Consider the following 21,192-nt stretch of genomic DNA (forward strand, 5'->3'; position numbering starts at 1 on the left):
CAGCCCATCAGGACGACTTTCTGACGGCTGGTCCACCTCTGCTGTTCTTACCTGCAGCGCTTCCATCGTGGCAGAGCTCATCAGGTGCCGCGACAAAAACGGAGGGAGCTTTGATCTTTAGTTTTGGCGTCACACCTCTGGGATGCTGGTTTTGCTGTTAGAGAAAAAAAATTTACCATACTAAACAGTTTTGCAATTTGCACTGTGTATAAATTAAACTGTGGCTTTTAAAACATTAGTTTTTATCAACATTTATACTGGCATTTGAAAGACAAAGCAATTTATCAGTTCCACAAAAATCTTGGCAGATTAATTGCTTATGAAAGTAGTTGAGGTTTTTTTTTTTTCTTCTCTATCTTAGTTATTTTTGTTTTGAGGTGTTTCTGGAAATATTAAAACACTTATCTTCTACGGTTTCTCCTCCTTCTTCTGAGCATTGCCTCTTTGATATTTGGCATCTTATCCATTGTCACGCACACACAAAGAGATCAGATTTTGTTTTTCTCATCAATCCAAAGAGCAGATTGGGTTTATGTGGTGCGGTTGTGGTTTAGAGATCAGGGATGTAGGCTCTGCAGTACATGAGAGCGTTCAAACTCCTTTTTGCAGTTATCAGTAAACAAAGAGTGCTAATGAAGCTCAGAAATCAGAAGTGTGTAAACTTTTCATGGACTAAAGATGCTGCTTCCATAGTGAGATCAGGAGAGAACAGGAACAGGAGGAGAAAATCTGCTTCCAGCCTTCCTGCAAAGCCAAGAAAATTCTGCCTAAACCATCTGGTGGGGGCTCAAAAGAGGTGAAGGCAGACACAGCAAGATTTGTACCCAAGACACCTCAACAACAGCTTCAGCAGTCAGCCATCAGCCTCATCAATGATTCACCTCGCTAAATTAAGAATATCAGATGAAAAACAAACACTTTAAAAACACTATATATATCAGAGACTGTGATTTTTTTTCTTCTGACTAAACCTACATTGTTTTTGTTACCTGGCTGGGATCTATACACAAAGACTGGCTGAGGCAGACAAAGGCTGCAAGATAAAGCGTAGAGGAGCGATTTGAGTTCATTGCATGAGGGGTCAAAGGCGTCACACCAGTGAAGTACTCAGTCCTGTTCGTGAGAGACTTACTCTGTGATTGTACCCTGAAAACAAAATATATAAAACCTAATTAAAGGCCTAGAAGGACCAATGGAAACAAACAGTGCTCTTTGCTGTGACACTTGAGACAAGGACAGTTTCATGCTATTGAAAGAAAAAAAATTACATTTTTCCGCAATACAGCTTCAGCTCAAACAAATTCCAGTCTGTGGTGTTGAGATACTATAAAATGCATTATTCAGTGTCTTCTCTCACCTGATGTCTGAAAGTGGAGGAAATGTATGTTTGCTGTCGACGACTGAGTATCTTATTAATTAATTTTTGTCACAGCGCTGACTTTTAGTATGCAGTTCCACCTTGGTCCTTGCATTGTAGTTGTTGTTTCAGCTGTTTACCTTTGAGTGTTCGAGGTCACAGACACACAAAACGTTGATTTTTTTTTTTTCTTTCAAATATTTATTTTTTTTAAATATGTACATTTGTATAAAAAAAAAATCATAACAGGAAAATGCCAATGTGAATTCAAAATCAATTCAGGATTTAAGGTTTTCATCCACACACTTGTCTTGGTATTAATAAACAGAACCAATTCCCTTACACAAAGGTATCACAACTAAGACGCATTCTACCGAATTTGGTTTGTCATGTTTGCTTTTCACCCATTTTCTGTGATTCTTTTGTACCCAGGCAACAATAACTCTAAAAATAATAGCAAAATTACCTTTCATCAATTTAATACCTGAAACATAACAATCACAAATATTGCTTAATCCAAAACTTCAGCAACTTTTTCTTTAATTCAATGGGCGCTGTCAAGATGGAGAAAAGTTAACTTAGAAAGTCGTTTGAAAAAATGTTTTTTCGACTTTTCCCACATCACGATTAAGTTGTTTTTTTTACCTGAACTGAAATATAAAAAAGACAAACAAACCCACCTTAAAAAAAATAAAAATAAAATAAAATAATTTAGTCTATGTTGCAACTGCACTCTGCTTGACAAGCATTTTCTGTCGAGCACCTTTAGTTGCTGAAGAATCAAGTCCAGCCACCCCTCCTGAAGTGTTTGGAAATCCGTGAGCAGCTACGTATTTACGATACGCTTCTCGAATGATGCGGAAGGCTCGTGTGTTAGCGTACGGTATATCAGTGACCGGGTCTCTGTACAGCGCAGCCTTGTGAGTGACGGGACAAACTTCCTGCACAGGAAGCTGAGGACTTCCCTGTGCACTGAATGGAAAAGCTGCCTCAAAGGCCTCGTCATCACTGAATGTTATGTAGGTACGGGAGCACAACCCTCCAGCAGGCTGCTGAGAAGGTGTGGTAGGATTCTGCGGTGCAGTCTGTGGAACATCCTGATCCAACCTTCGAAAAATGATAAAATAACAAAAATTGCATATCAGGCATATTACATATGTATAGTTCAATCATTTGAGCTAATAGCAGAAAAAAATAATTTTTGACAGCGGAAGAACTGGAAGAACTGCTAATCTAGCCATGCAATGCTTGGGTTGTAAAAATTGGTACACTACAAAAAATTCACAGAGGTAGCCTGGCCACCATGAAGAATCATAGCATGAGATCATACATACCCTTCAACATCTACGTTTTCTTCTTTTAGTACTGAATGAGAGACAAGGGGCATCAGGACTGAATGGTAACGGATAGTTGGTCCTTCAAAACGCCGCTTCTTGTGAACTTGTTTCTTCTTGTCTGCCTCCAGACGTTCATAGTTTTCTAAAAAAAAAAAACAAAAAAAACAAACAAACAAAACAAATCAAAAAACAATCACACCACCAAACCTCTCTCTCTCGCTACATAAATATACATATATTTATGATGCAGAACATTTTGGTGCGAGGCCTCTTTTGGTCTTACCTAGTGATCGAATATTGATCTCAGCTGTTATCTTGGCCTCAGCCAGCAGTTCTTCCTGGGTAAGAGGCCGGTCACGGTGGGCCCCTCTCCGTCTCCGAGGGGCATCCTGACGCTCTTGCAAGCGCAGATTGGTCTTTCGGGTGTGTTCACTCGTAGACTGTCGCACAGACTTCCGAGCTAAAAAATAAAGACAAAGGCTTGTGTTCCAAAAAATCTCACACTCCATTTTATTGTGTTTATTACATGGCAGAATGTGTGTTAAAACAACTAGAGTATTTTAGATCATTTATGTGAAAGTATCTGACAACAGTGTTGTTTTTTGGGGGAGGGTTGTAGCAATCTTACTTTCACTAAAATCTTGGAATTCTTGTGGAATCCTCCTTTTCAGCTCAACTTTAGTTTTCTCAGTCTTCTTCAGTTCCTCTGAGGGTCTCTTCGGTTTAGGTTTTGCTACTTTAATAGGTTCCTTTAGTTACACACAAAATACCAAATTACACATAAATAACTAACCAGCAAATAAGTCTCAAATTTCCCCAACAGCAAAAACAAAGGGCTTGCAATTGTAATGTGATCTTATTCTAATATGTGGTGGCAAGGCTAAATCTTTATCCCCCTATGGCTGCTATTAAGGGACTTGTGCTTAGCAAATAGTGGCTGCAGTAGATTCACAGCATCCACAGTAAAAAAAAATATGTCACAGAATTATGCAGAGAAAAAAAAAAAAAAACAAAAACAAGCAGGTATCTAAAAGCTATTACATTTGGTTTCAGAGGAAAAGGCAATTTCCATACCTATGCAATGAATAAAAAAGAAATACTCTCATGTCACAAAAATTTTATGCTGCACTAGAACTTAAAATGTCTCTTGGGCATGAATATAGAATTATTATGCTTGACAGCTGCTAAACGAACTGTCACTACCTTATAAGCTTTGGTGACAACTCGACTTTTCCGTCGCGGCGCATCTTCCTCCTGATCGCTGTCTGGCTCATCTCCCTCATCAATGTCAAAGTCACTGTCCACCTCGTCCTCTGTGTCTGAATGTTCTCCATGATACTCATCATCTCCCGATTCCTGAAAGAAAACAAATTGGCATACAATTTTAGCCTAAAGTGTTTGCAAAAGCAGCTCACAGTGTGTTTTCCTGTTAATAAAAAGGAGTTATAAAGGAGCTACTACTATCAGGCTCATGTTGTGAACACTTTATGTGCTTGAAGTCCACAAAGAGAAACCTGGATCCTTTTAAGATAGAGTTGCTGTTGTTTGTAGCTATGCAAGAATACTGACATTGATTATGTTATAAAAACAGAATGAGACACATTCCGTAGCTCAGAGGAAGACAAATTAGAGGCAAGCACTGAATGGCAAATTGACAGAAAACGTGTACAAATTTATGTAACTGTACTGACACAATCATGACAATATATGCCAATACAAAGAAACTGCAATGAAGAACAACAAAACTAGTTGTAAGTTAAATACTCACAATGATTGACATTATATATTGAACATTTTTAAGTATGTCAGCAGATATGATAACACGACTGTATCAAGTGCCAAGAGAACTGAAATGATGATTGTCACGACTAATATCAGAGCTGCATTCATTCATTCGGTTTCTACCGCTTATGTTTCCAGGTCACGTGGTATGCTGAAGCCAATCCCTGCTCACATTGGGGAGCTGGGATTGGCAGGGTACGACCTGGACAGGTCACCAGTCCATCACAGGGCCAACACACAGAGACAGACAGAGACCAACAACCACCTATACTCACACCTACGGGCAATTTAGAGTCACCAGTTGCCAAACTGACCTAAACATGCATGCCTGTGGATGGCGGGAGGAAGGCACTGTACTGCCAACTGCCAAAACAGCCAATACCAAATACCGCTTCACAAACTGACTCTTGACACAACAGCTTTTTGAAGAAACGTATTTGCACTGTACTTTGGAAAGCCACAAAATCAAATAACAGCATGTAATTCTTTATCAAAGTTAATAGCTTGAAGCTTTTATTCTATTTTGGAGTCTAATGAGACATACAGTTAGTTAGACTTGTGCCAGTTTGCTAGTTACACACGACTAAATCAAATGCAATTAAAGCTAACTTCATTAAGATATTATTGAAATTGAGAGAAACATTGATTAATCTCACATCATGGGATGGAGTCAAATATGTTTCTTATGTTTTGCCCCTCAATATAAATATCAATAATGTCAAGAGTAAGCCTTTAAAAAACGATCGTAGCCTGAAGATTTTAATAACCATACCTAGTTTATGATCACTCTCCTAGTTCCCATGCCTTTAACAGAAAAAACTGACCGGCTCCGCTAGTTTAGTCTTAATAATCGTGTAGTCGACCCACACAATGCTAACGCTAATGCTAACGCTAGCTCGCTCAGCGTGTACATCAGATTCGTCACTCACGTCGTTGAAACCTCCATAAGTGGTCTTGTAAAATTCGTCCTCTTCTTCGGCGTCCAGCAGCTTTGACATGCGGTTCCCCGCAGTCTTTCTGGGCTCCCGGCCGACTGCCAGACTCATGGCTGTTATCTTCTTAAACAATGCTAACTTACGTTTGGGTGTGTAGCTGGTAGCTAGTATTATGCTAACCGCTGGAGATTATAAGACTTTTTTTCTCCCCGTCGTCTCTGGATGAACTTATTCAACTATATGCTGCTGTCCGTATTTAGTTCATGTTGTGAACACAATTTAAATTCACACTAATGCACCGATAGAGTTCGTCGTAACGAGAGCAAAACAAACTGCGAGCGTGAGCCGCTGCTCTCTTGAAGCTTTCCAAAACTTCCGGTGCAGCTCGCGTTTGTACTTCCGGTTTACGTTCGAAATAAAACTGCTCTTAACTTGGTATTCGTAAAATTTCACTCGAAAAAACAACCAGTCTGCGACCAATTCCAAATTATCATTGAGTCTTTTCTTCATTGAGTGATTCATATTTATTTATTTTTTTTTATGAGGTGCCGAATTGTTTTGAATGGCAGCTACTCAGTTGCTGTTGTCTTGGAAACCGCTGGAGTTGGTATCTTACACTGAGAGCCAACGTATTGCCATGGCAACAACGTTTAGCCGCGCATCCTTGAAGCGGTGTTAAAAAACGTATTAAATATTTTAATACTTAATATTTTTATTCAGACTCCAGACTGTCATAAAGACATATCCGGTTCTTTGCGTGGCCATTGCACTGAGTTAGACTATACTTTTACTTTCATACCTTTTATTTCGTGCTGACCCCTTTACTAGCTCCTCTCTGATGTAGGACTCAAAATACATTTGTAATTCAAATCGGTCTGTAAAGTGTAGTTATTTCTCCCACGTTGCTCTTTATCAGCTCATCTACTTTCTTCGTTATATGTTGTGATTTTTGAGGGTAGCGTGAAAAACCTGCATACTAAAAATAAAAGAAAGGACAGATAATTGTATTTGAAAAAAAAAAAAAAATCAGCAACAAGACATTTCTCAAAACAGAACCATTTTATTTTTTGCTGCTTTTTGAAATAAATTGTATACAAGTGATTTATTGAAGAATTAAAAACAAATAAACATACATTACAGGCATCTATGAAAGACAGAATATAATAGCAAATGTGACAGCATCAGATTACCGGCAAAATATAGAAATACCCCTGCAAATCAATCAAATTAGACTAAATAAAAAATGTAATTCTACATAGTTGAAACTGTGAAATTCTCTTTTAACTGTCTTGAAATCTGAGATTACTGCTTCATAAATTTTTGTATTTCTTAAATTGGAAAATTGATATTCCTCTTATTGACTCATATTAGCTTCATGGTAAGCCTGCTTGTCTCTGTGTTGCCGGTGCCTCCTTTGCTATTGGACGGAGCACCTCGTGGCACATATGCAATCGTGGCTGTGTGCTTTATTTGGCCTTTGCTCTTACTCCAAAAGACCATGAAAACAAAGCATAGGCTCACAGAGCTGAGAAATGAAACAAACCCAATGGTTGCTGCTATCAGTAATGTCTTGATGTCAAATGAATGTGTCTGATTTCCGTTTTTGCCTGGAGAGGCAAACCAACCTTTAAGATGAAAGGGGTTTTTAGAGGATGATGGGTGGACTCGGACATCCAGCTTGACAGGCATGCTGTCATTTCCTGCAGCATTAGATGCCACACAGATATAAGTGCCACTGTCTCGAGGCTGAGCATAGCGAACCTCCAATGAGCCATCAGAGAGAGCCCGTATTCTACCAATAGCGGATAAAAGTCTCATCTGTGGGTTTAGCCAGTTTACAGATGGCAGAGGGTCACCTTCTGATTTGCAATAAATCACCACTGTCTGTCCCTGATCAACTTTTACATCTCGAGGTTTGCGGTTCAGAATGCGAGGCTGGTTGCAAGTGAGCAGGCTGAGTAGCTCAACTTCAGAGAAGTCAAGAAAAGTCCAGCCCTGTAGCTGGAATGAGGTGAAGCAAGTCGGTGACTGTCCACCAAAGTCCAGGAACAGGCGTCTTTGCACCACCCACAGCAAGCGGCAGTCGCATGCCAGCGGGTTGTTATCAAGTCCGAGCGTTTTCAGGGTGTCCACCGATTGAAAAGCACCTGCCTCGAGTGTAGTGAGAAGGTTTCTAGTTACATTCAGCAATTTGAAATGTGTTAAACCCCTAAATGCCGCAATTCCAATGCGTAACAATGAACCCCCAACCAGATGGAGCTCTTGTAGCCGAAGCAAGTCTCCAAGCAGGTTCCCATGAATGTGTGTGATAGGATTGAAGGAAAGGTCAAGGTATACAAGATATACCAGATGATGCAATGGGATGTAGGGGATGGCACTGAGGTTGCAGTGTCTAATGGTGAGGGATGTAAGATTTAGACCAAAGAGGCTGTTTCCCAACAGTGTGTTCAGCCAGGGCCAGTGAGAAATGACGAGCTCCTTGAGGTGAACCAGATTTTGGAAGGAATAGTTTGGCAGTGTGGTGAGGCCCAGCCGGTGAAACTGGAGGCTTCTCAGCACACTAAGCTGTGCGAGTGCTTCGGTTGGCACTGCAGTCAGGTTGCAGCCATCAAGGTGCAGCTCTTGTAAACTGGTTAGCCCACTGAAAGCTTGATGAGCGATGAAAACTAAGTCATTATATTCTGCTTTAATATACTTCAGAGCAGCCAGATCACGGAACGTAAAATCTAGGAAAACAAGGATCTCGTTGAGGCTTAAGTCCAATAACTGCAGGTTTTGTAATCCGGCAAATGCTCCTACGGGAATAATCTTCAGGTGATTGCGTGCCAGACGCAGAGTTAAGAGACTTTGCAAACCATAAAAAGCCTCCAGTTCAACTACTGCCAGAAGGTTGTCACTTAAATCTAAATCTAAAAGTTGTGTTAGAGTTTGGAACTGATGATGCACCAGAGTTTTTATGTGGTTATGAGTTAAGTTTAGCAGTTTAGTATCTTGTGGGAGATCATCAGGCACCATGCTGAGTTGGCCATGAGAGCAGTTCACCTCGAGCGGCTCGGCGTTACAGCGGCAGGACTGCGGACACGGACGGCGTGTTTCAGATGTTAACACCAGCCCTGTGGCCAGCAAGTAGAAAACTCCCCAGCACAGCTGCTGGTGGACAACAGTCCCCTCAAACACCTGGTGGCCTGCCCGCATGTGTCTGTGAGACAGAGAGGCAGCTGTAAAACCAAAAGGGCGAGAGAGAGAGATGATATTTAGCAAAAATGGCGGAAACAGGACTTTCTTAAACTGATGATATCTGTGTTGATTGTTTTTCTTACCTCTTGGTAAACAGGAAGTGGCTTTTCATACCCAGCCAGCAGCTGATGGAGCGGTCTGTCTTCATGGACGTATCAATACTGAGGTAAAATTAGAAAAAGAGCGACAGACTTTTTCAAATTCTGCCCATCTTTGTCAGTTAATTCACAACACTTAAACACTTAAACTTAAACACTAGATAAGATACAGAGGTAACAGTGTCAACCATCCTGAAACAGCCCTCTCAAAAAAAACATTTTATAAAGCACCTTTTAACTTCTAACTAGATGGACCATTCAGCTGATTTATATATATATATATATATGTATGTGTATATATATATATATATATATATATATAAATGTAAGCTCAGAACATTTATGCTCACTTAGTTTTTTGTTTTTTTTAAGGATTGTACAAAAAATAATTAACCAGCATTGATCTCTGGAGTTTGGTAAGCACAACTTATCTCCTTTTACACAACTTTGTAGACCATGAAATTTTCCATGCAATTGTTCAGTTAAACAGGTGGTGCAGTCTCCATTTGACATTAAAATGGGTATAATACTCTTGAAGCTGTCACACCACTCATCCAGGACGCCACAGTCGTGTGCATAGTTTTATTTTAACTTGACAGCTCCACCTGGAAGGGATAAAATAAATAGTAACAACAGGTTGCCATCTCACACTGTTTTCGTTTCACTTATCTAGAGGACTGCAATTACTGTAAACATCATCTGTCTTTTGGAAAATTGTACAGTCAAGGAAAACATATTCCTCCACATCAGTATTTTATATTTTGTTTTGTTTTTTGTTACGATCATGTGAAAGCAAATTGCAGGCTGATTTAAAAGATTATTTTGTCTTTCACGTCATGTCGAATCACCCAGCTGGAAATATAATAAATAAAAATGCAGACAAGGCGATCCAGTGACCTTTAAGGCTAAATATTAATCACAGCTAATGTGGTTCCCCCTTGGGACATCACACCTCCACTTTATGTTAATACTATTTATTTATTCATTTATTTTACATATTGAGAGTATAGTTTCATACAGAGTTGAGACAGCATATTGATTTTCTGAATTTTCTTTTTCTCCATTTTGTATGATTCCATTTAAGAAGAGGAGGACCACCAAGAGAAAACGTTCACAACCTATTATTTGAAGGGTTATAGGACACGTTTTAGTCTAAAGTATAATTTTATCAACAAACCAGATTTAGACAATATTTTTTCCAAATGTGGCACTTAACAACATTGCAACAGTGGAATTTCTTATGTAATTTGTTTTGTTGATGTTCAAATCAGGAAGAACTGGAGAATGACGTTCATAAAAGATATCAATAATAACCGAAGTACTTTTCCAAGCCTTCTGATTTTGTTTGAACAGTAGCTGAAACCACCAGTAGGGAGCAGCAAGAGCAGAAATTCCTCTTTGCCATACTTTAAAGAACAATAACATTAAAAACATATTTCTCTCTCTAATCACACAATCGCTTGGAACTCAGACTAATTCAGCCATATGTGATCATTTCATGTGAGCACGTAAACAGACATCAGCCAAAACCTTCTGAGGGCAACAAGAATCTGGGGTAGCAAACAAGCTGTGACTCTAAAAAACAGCAAAGGAAACAATTGATTAAATTTGAAATTATGTTGAACCCGGTGTAATGTGATGTTCAAATTGCTATGCAAGTGAAAGAAAAGCATAGCACCCTGGTGGGCTGCCACCCCCAGTTTTGGCAGCTCTCCTCACACGTTGGGCTGCTCGATGCAACACTGAAGAGAATGTGTGAATATTGGTGGACAGAGAAAGACGGTAGTGCAGCTCAGTTTACGCCACTGCGGTGTTTTCTCAAGAAAAAGATGATTTTAAATGTAAAATATCAAATAATTCATCAAATTACTCCTGCTTTTGAAACTTCTGTTAGTCTGGAAACCCCTCAGAAATCTCTATATGTATGAATGTTGGGAGGATGGTCCAACTATTATTGATGACAGCAGCTCCCCAGAGGAGTGAGTAATGGGGGCTCCCTTCACCTACACTCCTTTGGCAGTACATATGCTTGAGAGTGAAGATATTGTGCAAAGGTGAAATTGCAGTTATATTTAGTGTCAGCTTCGATAGCTCAAATGCAAAAAAATTGTAATGGAAAAACCACGTAATAACAGTAATTGGCAAGAAGGGAAGCAGAAAATTAAGTATTGTAACTCACTGTCTGATGTGAAATTGTCATGGATCCATTTCACAGTTTACTGAAGGAAAAAAAAAAAAAGCAAATAAGCGCTATTTTCATTGAAATTGTCTCTGGATATATTTCTTGACAAGTAAAGAGAATCTAAAGAGCAGGGCACTACTTCAGGTCAGTCATCTCCCACTCATAGCCTCCTGTTGTTCAAAAATACATCCAAATGAAACCTGAAATTTGGAGAAAACAGACAGACGCAGCACAACGAGGGAGCTTCATTCTTCTGAAGATTTTTGACTCCAAAATAGTGTGTTGCTGCAGCTCAGTTCCCCTGTTGCTTCACTATCCGCATGGCAACAACAATATGGCTCTGGACTAACATGCGAGTGCTCGGTGCATGCTGCGGGATTATATGCACCAGGACCTGGACTTCATCCAACATGCTGCACTGGATGACAGGAGGCAGCAGCAGGTCAGCCAAAGGCAGAGATTTAGGAGCAACACCAGATGGGAATGATTTTAGGCACAGACACTTGGAAATAACTGAATATCTTTTTATCTTTCTTTCTCTCAGAGCACTTCAAAAGGTAGATTATGATGATAAATTATAAATTCATAGCGAAGACGGGATTATTAACTCCAGTGTTGCGTGTGAGTATTTTTTTTTTGTGGTATTGAATAGTGCAGTCTTAATGGTGTAATGTGCTCCGGTCTTGGATGCTGTTTCACAATCTTGGTCCTTGTGCCCCTTTTTAACTTTGGGGACCTCCAAAGTAAAGGTCTCTGCACAGCCCTGAAACAAAACTGAACACCACTGACACTGCAGGTAATGCTGAAACAACTGACAATAGAAAAATATTAACGCAGTCTTCACAATCAAGAAATGAATCATGCACCATGATCAATATACATACAACATAATATATGATACAATATAAATATGTGGCCATTTGAAATTAGCTAAAATAAAAAAAGCATATAATAAAAAACCCAAATAAAACTAAAGAATTAAAGTTGCACTGCAGTGCAGTCTAATATATTATTGAATAGTTCCATATTACCTGCGACCCGGCCTCAGATAAGTGGAGGAAGATGGACGGATAACCCCACATTCATTTTACTTATACGTTATCATAAAGGAGGAGGAACTATTTAAAAATTGAGTTATTTGGTTAACTCAAATGACAGTCATGTAATTTAGAAAAAAAGAACAAGTTTAAATTGGAGACCTTGTGTTTAAACGTAGACAATGAGTACCTGTGTGAGGAAATACTTTATGTATTACATGATCCAAGCAAGGCTCTACTATTTTATTTCCCCATTTTCACTATATGGATAGAGGTACATAGAGGTGCTTATAGAGGGGCTCCACTTTCCCGCAATTATACAACAAGTGTCCTTGAATACATCAGCTGATTAGATTCAAAATCTGCATTACCATAAATCTATGTGTCCATAAGAGGATGGGGGAGGTAATATCTTCTTTGATGCATTTGACAGAAAAATGGGTTACTTTTCTCTTCTGACACTGAATATCATCCCACATCTCACAAAGACTTGAGTTATTGGCTCATAAGTATAAGGTGTGTAAATTCATTTGTGAATTTCTCCACTTTCGGTTTTAGCTGCTCGGTACACCCACGCTGCTTCACTCGTTAATGCCATCTTCAATAATTTAATTAGCTTTGCTTACTGCAGATTCAACAAGAGTGTTTGAGTGGAGCTTTCAGACTCTCTGCTTAGCTGCAGGATTATGTGGTGTGTTGACCCAAAGGCCGATCACCACAGAAAAAGAGCCTGTGCTGAGTCAGTAACTTACCATCTGGTACCTCAGGGAACCTGTGTTCATCAGCGAATCTCTGTCCAAGCCCGGATTCAGGAAAAGGAAAGATCAGAGAGGGACGCCAATTACTGCCTCGGCCAAATCAGAGCTCCACATTGCATAATATCATCCTGTCCTTTTATCAAATCATGATATTGTTGCGTCATTGTTGATCCCCGCAGTGTGGACTCCTGTTATGTTTCTAGATTAAATAAAAAGATGTTTTGAAATTAGAGATTTAAAAATATATATATATATTAATTTACTTTGTTACTGAGAGGTACATAAGATTAATACCACTCTCTCTGTATGTTTAAAAAAAAAAAAAAAAAAACAAGCTACAGCTTTTTAACCTAGCTTAGCATAATGACTGGAAACAGATGGGAACAGCTAGCCAGCCTTTCTTAAGTAATGTTAGCTAAAGCTTATTTAATAACAATATTATTCATTTTTCTGAGCAATTGCTGAAGCCAACTTTTAAAAAACAAGCATCAATTTGTGGTTTCTGTTTTTTTGTTTTTCACACCAATTTCACCTAGAGCAGCCACGCATGACAATAAATATTAACATGAAATAACTCCCCTTTAACAGGCAGCAGAGGCATTGAGCAGCACCAGACTCAGGGACGACAGCCATCTGCTTCAACCAGTTAATAATAATTAATCCCAAACTTATAGTCTCGACCTCTGAGGGTTCAAAGTAACTGCTGCTCTTTTCGCAAACTGTGTGACAGCGCCAGAAATCTGCAAACTCTTTAGCAGTGTGTGTCATCTTTTCATTATCAAGAGGATGGTCACACACAGCTCAATGTTAAATTCTGAATAAGAAAATCGGGATATTTTATTTTAACATTTTCAAACTGACAACCCACTTCAAAATCTCAAAAGGATATTGGTGACCCACATCTGAAGTCACGACAACGCAGAAGAGTAAAATGTTCTCAGAGCACTTTATACCTGAACGGTAACATTCAATTTCATATCTGAAAGGACGGGAAGCAAATCTTATTTGAGTCACCATCTGTCTTCTACACGTCCTTTCACTTCTTCCTGTGGCCAACCAGCTGTCAGTTTTGATGCTCCAGTTATTCTTATGAATGTAATCTTGTAATGCATTGGAGTGTTCATTGGGGTCCAGTCACAAACTGGTCCACCCAGTGACAATTTAAAAGTTCCATCGGCTGGCTCAGTATAGTTAGATAATTGAATAGAAATTTTAAAAACATTTATATTTTCTGTAGTGACTTTTTTTTTTTTTATCTAAATTATTTTGTTTTGTAAGGACAATTGCAGCACCTTGGCAGCCCACCAGTGGGTGCCGGCCTTCAGTTTGGAGACCACAGATTTAAACTATGCAAGTTATAACAAATCATCCTTATGTTAAATGTTATGTTAAATTATGTCTGAATTTTCCCCTCTAAGGTTCATTTGTTTGTTTGAGCGCACACAAACAGTTTAAACTATTGTCATTTCTATCTACTGAGGAAACTTTTTACAAATTCTACCACTGTGTGGTGAGTGGGAGTCCAGAAGTGGAAGTGGAGAGATTGAAGTGAATATTTTCTACTCAGAAATGAACCTGATAATGGACTGAGGCTGATGTTTTGATTGAGCCGTTAGAAAGACAGACATGAGAGCCAGAGCTGCTCCTTGTTTTCCTAGTGACTTGTTAAATTTTGTAAATCTTGTACGGCAGAAGAATTCTCACTTGGTGCCGAGACACAAGCAGGAAAATACAGCTTCACCGTGGGACTGAACCACCTGGCTGACAGGGTACGACTCTGCTTCAGGCCATCTGCACACAACACAGCAGCTTCTGGTCTTTAGCAGGCCCTCCTAATTTTTCATTGTGGATAGTGAATATTGGATGATGACTCCATTAACAGGATCCATTCCAACAGACTGACTTTTTTCCCCTTTCACTTTTATTTTAATTTTACAACTTTTATTTAGTTTTACTTATTTTTTATAGACTCATGTGTTCTCACTTCTTGAAAAACAATGCAACTGTCCATTTTCCCTTTTGGATTTTATGTCATAATAATTGAAAACCAAATTATTGCTTGTACAATATGATTTAAGTTTTTTTTTTTTCCTGACAAAAAACATGAGCGAACAATAATTTAAAACATTTACAATAACTGAGTCAGTTGACAGTCTACAGAACCAGAACGGGGTTTTTCAGGTCATGAACGTATCCAAGTGCCCCCTTGTGGTTACAAGCCAGCAACTAACATTTTAGCACAAACACTCCACCACCTGCACCTCCCTCACATGATCTGCATGTGTAGACACTGGACATCACTACCTGAAGTGCATTCTCATTCATTAACCTTTTTTAGTGGAAGATGGTGACTTACACGCTGACCAGCAACGTTAGTCTGAAATTCAACCTGCCCCGTGTGGCTTCATTTAAAACCTAATGTATATTGCTGCTGTAATCTTCCTTTATACAATCTGATTAAAATAATCCTGTATAGACTGGGCCAATCTGGACTGTTATATGACCAATATTATATCTGGTAAGGCTGACAAAATCGCATCATATGTTAAAACACTGTAAAATACTTTAATTCTAGCATTTGAAGACATATATGGAGGGAGAATTATTCATCTTAAAAACGATAATATTAACACTAATAACTCCTGATGTATGAATTAAATGAAATGTTCTGCTTCGTAAAGGATTATCATGATAAGGCACAAAGGTATAAATAAGCCTGAAAAATATCCTTGGACTGTCATTAAGGATATTTAAGCAGGTGTTAAAATGTGGGTGCTTGATCTGAAGTGTGGGAATGAAGGTTTGTGGAGTAAAAATGCAGATAAGGAAAGGAGGGAGGGCGTTACAAAGCTGCACTGGAAGGGGCTGGAGAGAGGAGGATTAATATTTTATTTTGAGCCTGAAGACGGCAGGAAGCCTGAGGAGTGGAGCCTTGTATGGGTGTGACATGTTAGCTCAGCAGGAAACTGGCAACGACGACACACTTGAGCTTTTGGCTTGCACTCAGAGATCCACAGTGTGTTATAGGCCCCACAGATGACTCCAAAAAAGCAAAAGAAGGGAAGGTGCGTGGCCTTGCAATGTGATAGATAAAATAAAAGCTGCTGAAGGAAACAGTGCCTGAGAAGAGCACTGCTGTAAAGAGCATCATGCGCATTTCTTAATATTTACCAGCCACTTTTCTATGAAGACAGCCGAGGAGATCAATGAGAAGCTGAACAGCTTGAAGCTGGAAGAGCCAGTTAACGTCACAGTTGGCACCCTCAAGGAATTGTTTATCAACACCCCAAAGTGTGGACAGAACGAAGCACAAAACCGAGTGAGATCAGCTATTCAAAGGAGAGAAATTAGTTTAGTTTTAGTTTTTTGTTTTTTTTTTAAAGGGGTTATGTGGGTCCTGCTGGGCCTTCAGCTCTGTGGGAGCTCTTGAGGCACAGATGAAGGAACAAACGAACAGGCGTCCCCTTGTTCCTCTGAATCCACAGAACTTGGTGGACTGCAGCACCATCGATGGAAACCACGACTGTAAAGGAGGATACATCTCCAAAGCTTTAAAATACATCTCCACAACGGAGGCGTTGAAATTTTACCTGTACGAACCTGTGCCAGGTTGTCCTGAGAAACTAATGTATGTTATGTGTATATATATATATATATATAATAAATAAAGCCATTATTATCTGTGCCAGTCTCAGGGTGGCTGGATCAAATCCCATCTGACATTTGGTGAGAGCGGGTGCCACGCTTGACAGGTCTCTGGATTATCACAGGGCAGACACCAACAATCATTCATGCATGACGCCAATTTTGGATTCACAAAATCCACCAAACATGCAAATCTTTGGGCTGTGGGAAGAAGCCAGATCAGCAGAGTATTCGTGACACACAGTGAGAACATACCAACTCCACAGGCGCTCGAACCCAGCTCCCTCTTCCTGCGAGGGGACAGTACTACCCACTGTACCATGCTGCTGCATGACATGTGAATGTCAAATAAGGCTGCTCAGTTTTAGAGCTCACGAATATGTGACTTCTAAAAATTTGACAGTTAAAATGTGATAAACGTCTTGAAAGAGCACAATCAAGTTAACCTTGTGACAATTATAATTTTTTTTACATGCGATAAGAAATATAATGAGGAAACTACGACAAATGACAGCTGATGAATGTCACGCAGAAAAGGTGATGCACTAAATGATTATCAATAATGTGTTTTCCGTTTGTTTATCGGGTTAGGGTTAGGTTGCTTACCTCTCCGACTGCACTTGTTGCTGTGGCTGTGAACGCCATGCTGCCATCTTGCCCTCACTACAGTGGAGGTCAGCCTGAAAGAGTTGGATCAAAGTCAGTTAATGCAACCATGTTGCACCAAGTACGAGCTGTGAAAACCAAAAGCTTTATCTGTAGCTCCTTACATTTGTTACTGGACATGACGTACACAGTCATATTTCAGATTTAAACATTTCTCTGAAACCGATCCCAGCTAAGAGGCAAAAAATGTGAGCAGACATGAAAGCAGTCAGGAGAGAGGAACAAAGTCGTAATTGACTTCACAAGATGAACTATCATATTACTGTAGTAGACAGGAAGTCTGTAAAGCCCGAAGCCAAAACATCCCTGTTTACTGAGAGCCACAAAAGCAACTGTTAATTATCAGCAGACACACATAATACCAAAGTCAGGGTAAAAGACGGTTTGTGACATTTTATCAATTTAAATTACATTTTCCCTGGCACTGTAACATGTGACTAAACTGTAAGATCAATGCCCCCGACTGCAGCCCAAGGTTCAAAAATAACACCGTCCTGGTGGCGGGCTACGGAGAACGGGCGAACCGGACTGGATGGTTAAATAACATTTAAAACTGTCTACCCTATTACCCCACCTAGGGAAAGAAGTATGTGCTTACACGTGGATGGCCAACATTAGATGTGAAACGGATTGTTTCAGTGGGGGCACTGAGTGGGGAAAGGAAGGCTTCATGTGACCTGCAAGCCAGCTTTGCTGTCGACCCAGTTCTGTAAAATACTGTGAAATCATTAATCATATCTTATTTCATTGAGTGCCATCAACGAGTTGTTTGGGACTTTTATTTTTAACCCTAAAAATGGCAGGTTTCTGAAGCATTTAAAAGTAAGTTTCACAAAATACCTGTTGTGGTAGCCTCTTACGGCGATATTTAGAATATTTCAATTCTACTCAAACTATGAAAAACATGAATTATTATGTACCTTTTTTTTTTTTTAAATGGGTTCCACAAGACTTCCATGTGGTGGAATGCCTACAGGTATGGTTAGGGATTAGATGTGTATATGTTGATGCACTGATGTCTCTGTCTGTTTGTGTAATCTCTTATTGCAGCTGTACGGAAGGTGGAAACACATATTGTGAAAAGGGCAATAAATATCAATCTATCTAAAATTACTTACCAAATAAAAGTCTGATGGTAATGAAAAAAATACAGCATCTGTTGAGTGCAAAAACATTACTCTTCAATGTTATTCTGTGTTGTTGTGTCCACACACACACACACACACGCACGCACGCACGCACGCACGTACCACAGCTCTCTGAGATGCAGAAACTTACTCTGGTTGTGGTGTTTCTGCTGCTTCCAAATGTTGATTGTCATCACCTGCAGTTGTATGAAGCTGCTTCAGCTGTGCAATCAAATCTTGAGACCCTGAGGTCTGCAGGCTTTTATAAATCATCTGCTGGCCTCAGTTCTGGTTCAGTGAGCAGTTCTTCCCGTTCCTGGATTTGGATATGTTTTGGATTCTGCTTTTCACCATTTTGTGTGGATTGACAGCAGCTGTTACCAAGACTGGACTGGATCATCACTGGGAGCTATGGAAGAAAATGCATAAGAAAGTGTATTCACATGAGGTAAATGTCTTGAGTCCCCGTTGACCAAGTCATTTAAAGTTGTCGTGCTTTAAGGGTATTCTGTCTTTTTTGTGAATGAAGTCATTTGCTTATAAATCTAAACTAAGGTTACTTACTTTTACTTTTTTACTTTTGTTGTTGTGTTTTTTTTTGTTTGTTTTTTTTAAGTTTAAAGGTAATATATTTGGATTTGAAGAAAACTACTACTACTACTCTTTTACTTAATTTTCTAGACATCGCACAAAGTGACAATTTTTTTTTTTTTTGTGACAAATATACTGTCACGTATAATGCATAATGTTTGAATGGTTCTGTTTTCCAGCTTGAGGAGTTGGGTCGTCGTCAGATATGGGAAAAAAACTTGGAACTGATCAATGTCCACAATCTAGAGGCATCTCTGGGCTTGCATACCTACGAATTAGCAATGAACCACCTGGGAGACCTGGTGACTAGAGCAATTTTTGTTTCATATTGCTGTATGTATGTTTCATAAAACCATGTAAAGTGTGTTTTTTATATTTAATTTTTTAAATTATTAATTATTTAAAGACTACTGAGGAGGTTATGGGCACATTGACTGGCACCATCGTACCATATGATCTGGAGAGAAATCCCTTTAGCTTGAACGAACTCAATGCTACTTTACCGGTGTCACTGGACTGGAGGGAGAAAGGCCTTGTAACTGAGGTCAAAATGCAGGTCAGGCTGTAAAATGGAGCCATTAGACATCAACACAAAAGATCTGTACCTGTTGACAGTTTAGGTTTGCTCCCCGTTTCCTTAATGAGAAGTCTTGCTCACTTCCAGGGTTCTTGTGGCTCCTGCTGGGCCTTCAGTGCAGTTGGTGCTCTTGAGGGGCAACTCAAGAGATCTACAGGAGTCCTGATGTCCCTCAGTCCTCAAAATCTGGTCGACTGCTCCAGAAAATATGGAAACCGTGGATGTGATGGTGGCTTCATGACAAATGCCTTCCAGTATGTTATTAAAAACCGAGGCATTGACTCGGATGCAGCTTATCCATATACTGGCATGGTGAGTCAAATGAGCAACTGTATATTTGAAATGAAGATTGTCAGTGAATGTTTTTAAAGTTCAAATGTGTTTTTGTTTCTTTTCAGGTTGGTTATTGCAAATATAACCCGGACTATCTGGCTGCTAAATGCTCCAAATATGCCTTGTTACCGAAGGGAGATGAGCTTGTGTTGAAAGCGGCCTTGGCTACCATCGGCCCAATATCTGTTGCAATCGATGCCTCCAGACCAAAGTTTATCTTCTACCGTCATGGTGAGTGGTTCTCAAGATCAAGTTTACGGTTGGTTGCAGAAGTGTTTATTTTCTACGTCTCTGTGTGGCCCAACAGGTGTATACACTGACCACAAATGCAGTCATGATGTAAACCACGGCGTGCTGGCTGTGGGTTATGGCAACGAGAGAGGACATGACTACTGGCTGGTCAAAAACAGGTTAGTCTGGAATTAAAATTTTGGCTCTGTTATTTTCTGATTTTTAATATATATTTTTTTAATACGTTTTATAGTTGGGGCACAAACTACGGTGACGAAGGCTACGTCAAGATGGCGAGAAACCGAGACAACCACTGTGGCATTGCACTCTACGCCTGTTACCCCATCATGTAATCGGCAGACGGCCTGAAGTTTTTATGTTGTACTGTGAATCTCAGATCATTTGGATTTTTCTTCAAGAGTTTGATTCTATAATATTGACTCCTAAATTTGAAAAATGTAATGAAGTACTGACATCTAAATGGTCTAAGGGCACATCAGGGAGGGGAAAATGTTGGAAATGACTGAATTGGTCAGCCATTAGTCGCCAGCAAAGCAATAACAGGAACACTGTTTATGATAAAGCTATAGGACAACGGGAAATGTAAATCAGGGACAGGACATGTCATCACAATTACGATTAGGATGGCTGAAACATCATGTGTGTAGCTGCAATTAAGGTCATTTCAGTCTAACGTACATATACCTGTACCAAGTACATTAAAATGATCTTTATAATGCAAACAATTTTTTCTGTTTTTATTTTCATGATCATTGTCTTCAGAGAATTGGATAATTGGCACAAAAGTGCAAATCCCAGCATAACGAACAACTCACATAAAATAAATACAGCACCTTTTCAGCATCACTAAAATATTCTCAATATCCAGAAGTAATAAATACTGAATTTACCAAGAATTTCAGTCTGTTTACAAAACAAAAAGACAACACACAATAGATTTTTGTCATATAGAATTTTTTTTTTTTTTTTTTTTTTTTTTCTGTTTTTGATTTGTTTTCCTTGATCTTTTGGTTCACAAAGTCCAAACTTGCACATACGAACATCTACAGTTTCAACACACAGTACACAATGATTTTTTTTAAATTGAACTCACATATAGAGTAGAACTTTTAGCATTTAAACAGGTCAGAGTCAAACTAAAGAAAAAAACAGTAACTCCTTCAGTCCAAACTACAGGGAAGGATTCTTGCAGTTCTCTGCGGACCAAGGAGTGGTTTTATGGCATAGAAGGGTCCTTTTGTCAAGATTCATTGAGGACTGATCTTTGTGCTCTTGAGC

At 39.3% G+C, this 21,192-nt stretch overlaps 4 protein-coding genes across 5 annotated transcripts; 2 read left to right on the forward strand and 2 right to left on the reverse strand.

Moving 5' to 3' along the window:
- Positions 1–1,557: 1,557 nt before the first annotated feature.
- vps72a (vacuolar protein sorting 72 homolog a) lies at positions 1,558–5,772 on the reverse strand. Of its 2 annotated transcripts, none has more exons than XM_029514267.1 (6): positions 5,406–5,772; positions 3,898–4,050; positions 3,329–3,443; positions 2,978–3,154; positions 2,692–2,836; positions 1,558–2,464 (listed from the first exon to the last, which is right to left on the reverse strand). In XM_029514267.1, exons 1-6 carry the CDS (start codon positions 5,520–5,522, stop codon positions 2,074–2,076), a joined length of 1,098 nt encoding a protein of 365 aa, XP_029370127.1. In that variant the 5' UTR covers positions 5,523–5,772; the 3' UTR covers positions 1,558–2,073. The 2 variants fall into 2 exon arrangements, with proteins under 2 accessions (XP_029370127.1, XP_029370126.1); XM_029514266.1 differs by having other exon boundaries at positions 3,323–3,443.
- Positions 5,773–6,773: 1,001 nt separating this feature from the next.
- On the reverse strand, positions 6,774–8,796 carry LOC115051429 (leucine-rich repeat and immunoglobulin-like domain-containing nogo receptor-interacting protein 1). Its single transcript, XM_029514820.1, has 2 exons — positions 8,732–8,796; positions 6,774–8,610 (listed from the first exon to the last, which is right to left on the reverse strand). Exons 1-2 carry the CDS (start codon positions 8,794–8,796, stop codon positions 6,774–6,776), a joined length of 1,902 nt encoding a protein of 633 aa, XP_029370680.1.
- Positions 8,797–11,295: 2,499 nt separating this feature from the next.
- Positions 11,296–17,585, forward strand: LOC115051430 (cathepsin K-like). The gene is made up of 7 exons (XM_029514822.1): positions 11,296–11,370; positions 11,473–11,485; positions 14,416–14,492; positions 15,914–16,042; positions 16,107–16,351; positions 16,960–17,095; positions 17,484–17,585. The coding sequence occupies exons 1-7, from the start codon at positions 11,296–11,298 to the stop codon at positions 17,583–17,585; spliced, it is 777 nt and encodes a 258-aa protein (XP_029370682.1).
- Positions 17,586–18,489: 904 nt separating this feature from the next.
- LOC115050613 (cathepsin S-like) lies at positions 18,490–20,246 on the forward strand. Its single transcript, XM_029513533.1, has 7 exons — positions 18,490–18,609; positions 18,932–19,054; positions 19,159–19,308; positions 19,417–19,641; positions 19,728–19,893; positions 19,970–20,072; positions 20,147–20,246. Exons 1-7 carry the CDS (start codon positions 18,490–18,492, stop codon positions 20,244–20,246), a joined length of 987 nt encoding a protein of 328 aa, XP_029369393.1.
- Positions 20,247–21,192: the final 946 nt, after the last annotated feature.

The sequence above is a fragment of the Echeneis naucrates genome, chromosome 11 (assembly GCF_900963305.1).
Source record: "Echeneis naucrates chromosome 11, fEcheNa1.1, whole genome shotgun sequence".
Lineage (NCBI taxonomy): Eukaryota > Metazoa > Chordata > Actinopteri > Carangiformes > Echeneidae > Echeneis > Echeneis naucrates.